Here is an 8452-nt window from a genome sequence, read left to right on the forward strand (position 1 = left end):
GGGGGGGCTCACCTCAGAGGTACCCGTGGCCCCAGGGGAGGCAGCGAGCCTGGGACAGAGGGGTGTATGTGGGAGAAACAGGCACCCAGGAGCGGGGCCGCCTCAGGGCGGTACAGCTCAGCGGGGCCGGCAGCCATGGGGATGCGTGACTGGCCTGCTGGCACCCTGGGGTCCCTGGCACTGCCCTCGGTGGGCTTCCCCGTGGGGGCTTTCAGACTGTGCAAAGTGGGGCACGAAGCACTGGGAGCTGTGGCCAGCGCCGCCACGGTCACAGCAGAGCTGAGGAGCTGCCTCTTCCTCATGCCCAGGAGGACAGAGGCATTTTTGTGGGGCAACGTGCAGCCTCTGAAGGTTGTTCAGATTAGAGAGCAGAGGGCTGGATTTGTTGAACTTTCAGGTGGAGAACCCATTGCTTAGCTGGGTGCCGCCCTGTGCACGCTGTTCTGCTTCCAGAGGCCCAACTAAACCTGTGCGCAGCATTTCATGCAAAATGCTGCTCTGCCAGTGCCAGGGCGGGCAAAGGCACATTTTGAGACCCACTACTGGTTTCTTCTGTGTTTCTTAGGGCTACATCTTTACAGATGTCACATTGCTTACCGCTTGCTCAAACTTGTTGCCATCTACCGAATGTAATGTGTAACTTAAGTGGTGTTTTGTCTGATTAGATTGAATTAATTTGTGGTGACATCAGGTCATGCCAGTTGCTGCAAAGCGACAGATGACATCTGAGTTGCGCCTCATCAGAGGCAGCTTTCCAAAATGTCAAGGTGTTTGTGCTACTAGAAAGTAAAGAGTAATGTTTTCCACCATGTCATCGGTTTTCTTTGAAATGCATAGGAAATTTGTAATGTTTCCTCTTAAATTATTCTGGAGAAAATGCAGTATAACTTTTTTTTAACTTAGAATGCATATTGCACTGTTTTCTTTTCCTGCTAGTGTTTGGAAGAGCAATACATGCCATAGCACGTATTAGTGACGAATTTTGGTTTGACCCCATAGAAAAAGGTGTAAGTGAATTTGATTTACTGTAATTTAAAAATCTTTCTTGAAAGCATAGTATTTATGTTGTTGGATATTGTGTTGTTTTCCTACAGGTACGCTTCAGTCTGAGTTACATTCTTGCTCAGCTTCCTCCACTTTCAATATGGACAAGTGCCATATTTTCTGTCATTGTAATTATGCAGATTACATCATGGAAGATTCATTGCTACGCTGCCCCTAGTATTCTTCGATTTTTTGTTACGCAAGCTGAAGCTTGTCCAGGACATCCGGATTAATACCAAGGGTTTTATTTCTGTTGTCATGGGTCAAAAGGTTTATGTTTTGTACCACATCAGAAGCTGCCTCTAAACAACATGTTTTTGTACCAGTATGACTCACAGGAAGAATGCAACCATTAATATGCCTCTGATTAATCAAACACCATTTCCAGCAGAATTAGGGTTTTCTCTAGAGGTTTCTTTGCTAAAAGTGATGAACTCTCCTTAACTTGCTGGGAAGCTGGGAAATCAGAAGTGAAGATAATTTCTTTTTGTACCTGAAGAATTTCTGAGGTACTCATAATGTCTTTGCTCATTTGTACGTATCATGTGGATGGGTGTACAGGAAGATTGTTTTATAATAAACTCCAGTCCTTCAAATGCCTCAAATGCAAGCTGAGCTTTAAGTGTTTCGGTAACTCACACTTCAGGGCCACTTAAATGCCTGTAGCTTGGATTCCTATGGCTGTATTATACCAGTGACTTCTGACCAGTAATAATGAAGGTGATAAGTTTGAACGTGATTGTATGCATGATGCATCTGTATTTATTTTGAGATGTACACATTTAAAGGTTTTGTGGCTTAGGTATGGTACTGAAGCACAGAGATGGCTTTTTTGTTAAAGGGTTGGTATGAAATAGTTTTGAGTTAATAAATTATTTTACTTATATTTTCAGCTTGCCTTAAGATCAGTGAATTCTTCAAGGTCAGCATATGCATATGTCTTCTTCTCATCCATGTTTTTTCAACGTTACTGCTGGACAGCTGTGTCTCAACCATGTCAGAAGGAAAAACGGTTATCCCTCCCATGTAAATTGATAATTAAGGTACAGTTTAATGGATTGTTATGCACAGCTTTTTAAGCAGCAAATAAGCCAAATTTCCTAATGAAATTATAGGGGGACACTCATAGATGCATGTAGATGGCTCTAAACTCAAGTGCTTCTGAGCAATTCTGCAAAAGAGAGCGTTGGTATTTAATTATGTTTAGAAGGTGTACCTCCCGAGCTGCGCCCTGCGGTTTACAAAGTCTGAACCAGCTTAATCTTGGGGTGAAGGGATACCACATTTCTGCCTCTGGAGTGTTTCTCCTGTAGCCTTCAGTAAGGCTACTCAAAACCAGTATCAGGCAGGAGGGCTTTGACCAGTTGTTGAGCAAACAGGCCTGTTGGCCGTGTATTGGGTGAGGATGGCGAGCAAAGCAGTTTGGGGAAGCCATAAAAGCAGGAGCTTGAAATAAACAGTACGAAACTCGGGAAGTAACACTGCAAAATTGCTTGGTGAGTAACCTCTGTGCTGTGGGTTTTTTTTTTTACAGTCAATTCTCCCTGTGTTTAGATGTGTAAATGTGCTGGAAAGGAATGTAGAGAAATGCAGCATTTACACAAATGTTAATGATCATCACATAACTTTTCAGCTCCTCTGCAAACATGGTAGGTTACACATAAAGTGACTTTACAGAAACAGAAGCAGTTTAAAACAGCAGGGCAACATAATATTTAGTGTAATTATTAACTGAGTGTTATTGATGGAACTTTATGCCAAACACTTGCAGCCTCTTCACATCGTAATTTGTATTTATCATGTGCATCACCTTGTTAAAATGAAGTTATAACAGGCTTTGTCAGATGAACGTTCTTCAGTTCAGTAGTTATGCATGCTGTACATTAATTGTCAGCCTACTGCTTACAACTTTTAGAATTAGGCTGGAGTAAATTCTGAAAAAACACATGTTATGGAAAGGGAGGGAAATCCTGTTTTGGCAGGTCTTTGAACTAGAGGATTTACAGGGTCTTTCCACTTCTAATACAGTTCTTCCACATGGTGACAGGTCCGACATCCTCAGTCCAGCAGAACACCATGTACATTCATCAGTCTTTGCAAAACTTGAACCATCATCTGTCAACGTAGTTTGCTGAGCTGTGCTGTGCTGTGTAAATAGGCAGTGTTTTATATTATTAAAAATCTAGCTTGTATTAATAATAATGAGATAATCTATTGAATTAGGTCTCAAGACAATTAAGCTCACTTAGGTCATGCTTATCTAGAAATACATACAGATCTGTAGGGTTTGCCTTTTGTATTCCACCACCATTTATATTATTATACCAGTTAAATATTGAAGCCTTTTTTCCCCTGCATTTGTTGCACTTGTTGCTGTTCACTTCTTGTGGATTCTTAAAAAACTCACATGCTGGGGGGGCATAACTAACAGGAGGAAGTAAGTCTTAGATGGCAGGTTGATTCAGTTTTCTCTTTGTGGGTGAGTTACTTCCACGTAGCTAGAGTGAGCTGCTTGGTTGCTTTCTCTATTGAGATTTCATAAAAGAACAATTAATACTGAAAAAACATTGAAAATTACAGACCAGCATTGATTTTTGTTCCTATCCTTTATACTTAGGTGTTGTAAAAACATATAATCTGACTTTTCAAGAATGTGATCCGTTGCAGGCTGTTTTTGCAAAGCACATGTGTCCAAACATTCTTAAAGTCCACTCCAGGTAAGGAATACAAAAATACTTTTCCTGAAAAAAAAACCCAAATCACACAGAAGGCAATATTGCTCTCATAGTCATTAACATAACCAAAATCTGATTAGGGCACAGTCAAAAATGGCGAATTCCTAAGTCCTGTATCCTAGTGCTTGATTTTTCACAGTACAACGTAAGAAATTTGGATCATTCTGCCATTAATCCTACTCAGTCTAACCTTGAGAAGCGTGTAATGTATAATTGGGATTCACACCTGTGAGCAGCTTCCACCTATGACAAATAAAGTAGTGCTTTACTTTTATAGGCAAAGAATCCAGTGGTGAAATGCAGCCCTTTGGAAGAATCCAAGATTTGGCTTGTCTTTGCAAGCAAAGGCAAAGAACAGTTAGACTGCGCTTTTCCTGACAGCAGTTCTGTTAGAAGTGTTTCTTGTGCACAGGAGCTCTTGTCACAATAACCAACCATTAAAGCGTTAAAGGTGTATAAAGTTATCTCTGTATAGTTATTAGATATTGTGTTTATAAAAAGATTATGCAACTTCTAAAACTGCAAGCTTTTGAATAAAGAGTATAGGACACCGAGGTTTGCTCAAAATTGTGATATATACATATAGAAAGGTAGCAGCAATATATATACGTAAGACTGATTTGGCAACATACACGGGCATTAAATAGAAGCAAATTTGCCTTCGTAATTACTAGTTGGATTTTTAGATTTCTTATGTACCTATTGCTATATAAATCAATTGAAAAGATACAGCACGCTTGAAGGGGTGCACATTTCAAAGGCAGTTTTTCCAACAGTATTGCCAAGTAGTTTTAATTTCTAGTGTGAGTAACAAATGTTAGCTAGTAACTTGTGGCGTGTAAAATTATTTTAATGTTGAATGAAATTTTATAGGCTGCTGGCCGATATAATGATTCACTTTCCGACCAGTCAGGAAGAAGTAACCTTATCGGTTACTCCAATGAAAGTTTGTTTGAAGAGTTACACTGAGGAAGACACTGGTAAGGAAATTCAAAAGATGAAACAATATTTGGACTTTAAAACAGGTGAACTAAAGGAATAATAACTATTGCAACATAAACGGTGAATGCATTTTGTGGCTGAATGAGATTTTTAAGAGAGGGAACATACATAGAGAGATTTTAAGTCATACTGCCACCCTCTGGTTTTAATATATTTTAAGAAAGTATGTTTGTAGTAACATCGTCCTGGTATCCGTGGCAGATACCGGACTGAGCGGCCAATTGCAATAAATTACGCCGCTTGCTGTAGGTTTGAACAGAGGTAACTACGGTGCTGCAAGAGCAGCAGCATGGCAACAGACAGGAAAAAGGAGATAATTTTATGTTTTAAAAAGAACTATTTAAATCTGAATGCCGTAATTATAGAATTGATATCATTACGGAGTATATTTTAGTGTAAGGGCAATACAGTGTGTTAGCTGGTCTAACACTGTTATGCTGCGCACTGCCATTTTCAGATCTCCATCTGAGGTGGAGAACAATCTAGATTCTTGGTGTGTGACTCAAACTAATTTTAAAGATATAATTGTGTTTTTGAAGAATAGGTTCTGGTATATCATATAATAAAGGGATGTTTTTCATACTTGCTTATGAGCAAAGCTGAGGATAATGACCTAGAAAAAGATGACCGCCTAGAGCGTAGGGGCGGAGATTGTGCTGAGAACAGGCTAAAGCAGTGGAGAGCGAGGAGGATTAAGCGGTGGAAACTGACTGGAGCGAAACAGGGAAGAAATTACTGAAAATAAAAAGACACTAAAAAGATTACATTTTGAATGACGAATTTTGTTATTTTAGAAACATACGCTTACAGGGGTTATTGTAAGAAAGAAAGTGAAAAAAAAGGTAGGTAAAAATTTGATGAGATACCAAAAAACCAAACAGTCAAGGAGAAAAAGGAGGAATTACGAGCATTGTTCTTGTTGCGTAGCCTGTGATGCAGTATATTGCCTGCAGCAAATGTTCTGTATGCACTGAAACAAAATGTGTCCTTTGAACATATCACCTGGCGATGGCTTGGGTTTTTCCACATTCAGGTTTAATTTTCAAAGAAAGAAATTACACCTTCTGCCTAGACTTGTTTTCGTTTGCATGTGGTAGGCTCTGCCTTGCAGAAGCTGGCGGGTGTGTTACAAGTGTATATTTCTACAGTTTTGAGGATCTTTACAAGATTATATTTGAACACGCAATGGGGCCTTTTTGACGGCTGAGATTAAAAAAACCCCAAACCTGTTGAGCAGAGAAACAAAAGACTGGGAACAGTTTGTAATGCTTTGTTAGCAGCCTGGCTTTGGAAGAGAACTGGATGGGTTCCTGGATAGGTGTGTACTGTTTAAGCTGCTGTAAAATTTTTCTGAATGCCTCTGAGACTATAACGCATCATGGAAGTACCCTCTTACTTTCTTCTCACACACCTAGTAACAGCTACGGACTAACCTAACGATAACAAGCAACAACCGAATACCCGTAACTGAAAAGCCTATTTCCTGTTGCCACTTACGTATCAGGAAAAGATTATAATTTCAAACAAAGAACCTAAGTCCACCTTCATTATCCTCTGATTAATCTGTTAAAGTCATGCTGCATTTTGGTCTTCCCATCTATGCAACAATAAGCAGCCGGTAGTACTATTTGTGATGAACGCCTGTCGACAAAGCAGATTTGCAAGAAGGACAGTAGGTATCAGGTTAGATCACACAGTGGAACCTAAAATAGGTTCTGTTAAAAGCCTTTATGTTTAAATCTACATAACATACTGTAAATAAATTGAGGCTTTTGTTTTACTTAATTACAAAATAAATTTAGATAAATAAACATTACTGTTAGTCACTATAAAAATACAAGTATTTGTTCAAACGATGCTGATGTAAAAACCTCACGGTTATAGCCATGGTTTTGTTGAGTTCAAACTTCACTCCTCTGAGTCCTTGACTTTCTTGTTACTTTAAACAGGTTTTTCGAAGACAATGCTTACTGAAATACAACTAAATCCAGATGAATTTGACTACTTCCAAGTTGGAGTAGATTCTGAAGTGACGTTTTGCCTTAAAGAATTGAGGGTAAAGTAAGAGTTTGTCTTGAAAATAAAACATTTCCCATTAATTTGCCTGACTTGACCAGGACGATGCGGCATGGTCCCCGCAGAATGGCCGAGGGAGTGTTCCACCAGGCCTCCTGACCAGCAGCAGTATTTCACCAGCTGGTTGAGGACTGGCTTTAAAAACCAGGATCTGCAGGACACTGCCGAGTCCCTCACAGCGGCCTTTGAAAGGCAAGCGAAACGTTTTTAAAGCAACAAAAACGTAGTTGCAGTGCTGGGCAGACACACTCTGGCCGTGCTGGAGAAAGCATCCTGGCCACAGAAGTTCCACAGGCAGAAGCTTCTTTGGCAACGCGCCAGGCAGGGAAGGCAAGAACCATATTCTGGAAGCAGTAGACTTTTCCCCTCTTTTTGCCAGTAAACAGCAGCTGGGATAAACTTGCATTCTAATATAGATCTGTTTTTAAAACGGCGCTTAACCACCCACCCCTTCTTTTCAGGGACTGCTAGCATTTTCAGAAGCTACCAGTGTTCCCGTCTCAATCCATTTTGACATATCTGGAAGGTACGTTTTGGAACATACCTATCTAGAACTACTGCAGTTACAACTCTACGGTCGATTTTTGTCCACAGGTTACTCAACGAGTGTTTAACTGGAACAGTAAAACAGATTTTCATTTTGTACCAAAAGCTGTATTTCAAATCTGCGATACAGGGTTAAATAGTTTGTTATTATGCATAAAGCATTTAACACCGGCACCAGCATTACTAAGCTAGCCGTGCTGACTAATGAGCACCTATCTGTGTTACCTGGACACTTCAGGCTCTCAGTCTAATGCATGCAATGATTTTATGTAGTAGTCTAAAGAAACAATACATTTTCTGTTTAAAATATAATTTTAACTGTTACATACTTAAAACTATAGTTTGAGTAAGTATAATGTCGTATAGCATTTGCTCGTTGGTGCATTTACAACTGTAACAGGAAGCCATCTCATATTCTTCAGCAGCAAATACATTAGATTTTCAGCGGAGGCACTTTTTAATCCTCACGTATAGAATTGCATGAGCCGTGTTTCCTCCCACGATGTGTGTAATTACGCGTGCTGTTTAAGTCTCTGAATGTTTGTGTTTAGACCAATTGCTTTCGGCATTGAAGATACAGTGCTGGAAGCCAGCTTTATCTTGGCTACCTTGTCTGACGTCGAAAAGGAGACGGCTTCCCAGCAGCCTCCCTGCGTTTCACAGCGGCAGGAAAGGTAACGGCGGGCTTCGGGGCAGGCGAGGGAGGCACACTGCCTAAGGGGATGGAAAACTGGAGTTTCGTTTTCCAGCCAAGTCAGATTTAAGATGGAAAGGAAGTGATCTGCTCGTTCTGGCAGGGTGTTGGTAAGCATTGTACGGATCCTGGAGGCTCTGTTCATAGGAAAGCTGTGGACTAGACAGGTTCAGGAACATCTTGGCGTCATACAGAGCAATAAAACTTGGTGCAACAGAGCGCGCTCTGTGCTAGCTTCTGCTTTCCTTTATCTCCACGGGGTTCTGTTGCAGGAGGAGGGGAAGGGAAAAATCTAAAGCCATAATGCTTTTCATTAACAGAAAATAAAGACTTTCTAACAAAACCATGTAAAAAA

At 40.4% G+C, this 8452-nt stretch overlaps 1 protein-coding gene across 1 annotated transcript in view; it reads left to right on the forward strand.

Annotated features, from left to right (window-relative positions):
- Positions 1-808: 808 nt before the first annotated feature.
- RAD9B (RAD9 homolog B (S. pombe)) overlaps positions 809-8452 on the forward strand; it is an 8424-nt gene continuing 780 nt past the window's right edge. The window contains 9 exon segments of the mRNA XM_009321236.1: positions 809-894; positions 896-1007; positions 1938-2087; positions 2579-2693; positions 3662-3761; positions 4653-4759; positions 6731-6837; positions 7319-7383; positions 7955-8077. Coding sequence (XP_009319511.1) covers positions 809-894; positions 896-1007; positions 1938-2087; positions 2579-2693; positions 3662-3761; positions 4653-4759; positions 6731-6837; positions 7319-7383; positions 7955-8077 — 965 coding nt within the window.

This window comes from Pygoscelis adeliae, unplaced genomic scaffold (assembly GCF_000699105.1).
Source record: "Pygoscelis adeliae isolate BGI_AS28 unplaced genomic scaffold, ASM69910v1 Scaffold93, whole genome shotgun sequence".
NCBI lineage: Eukaryota > Metazoa > Chordata > Aves > Sphenisciformes > Spheniscidae > Pygoscelis > Pygoscelis adeliae.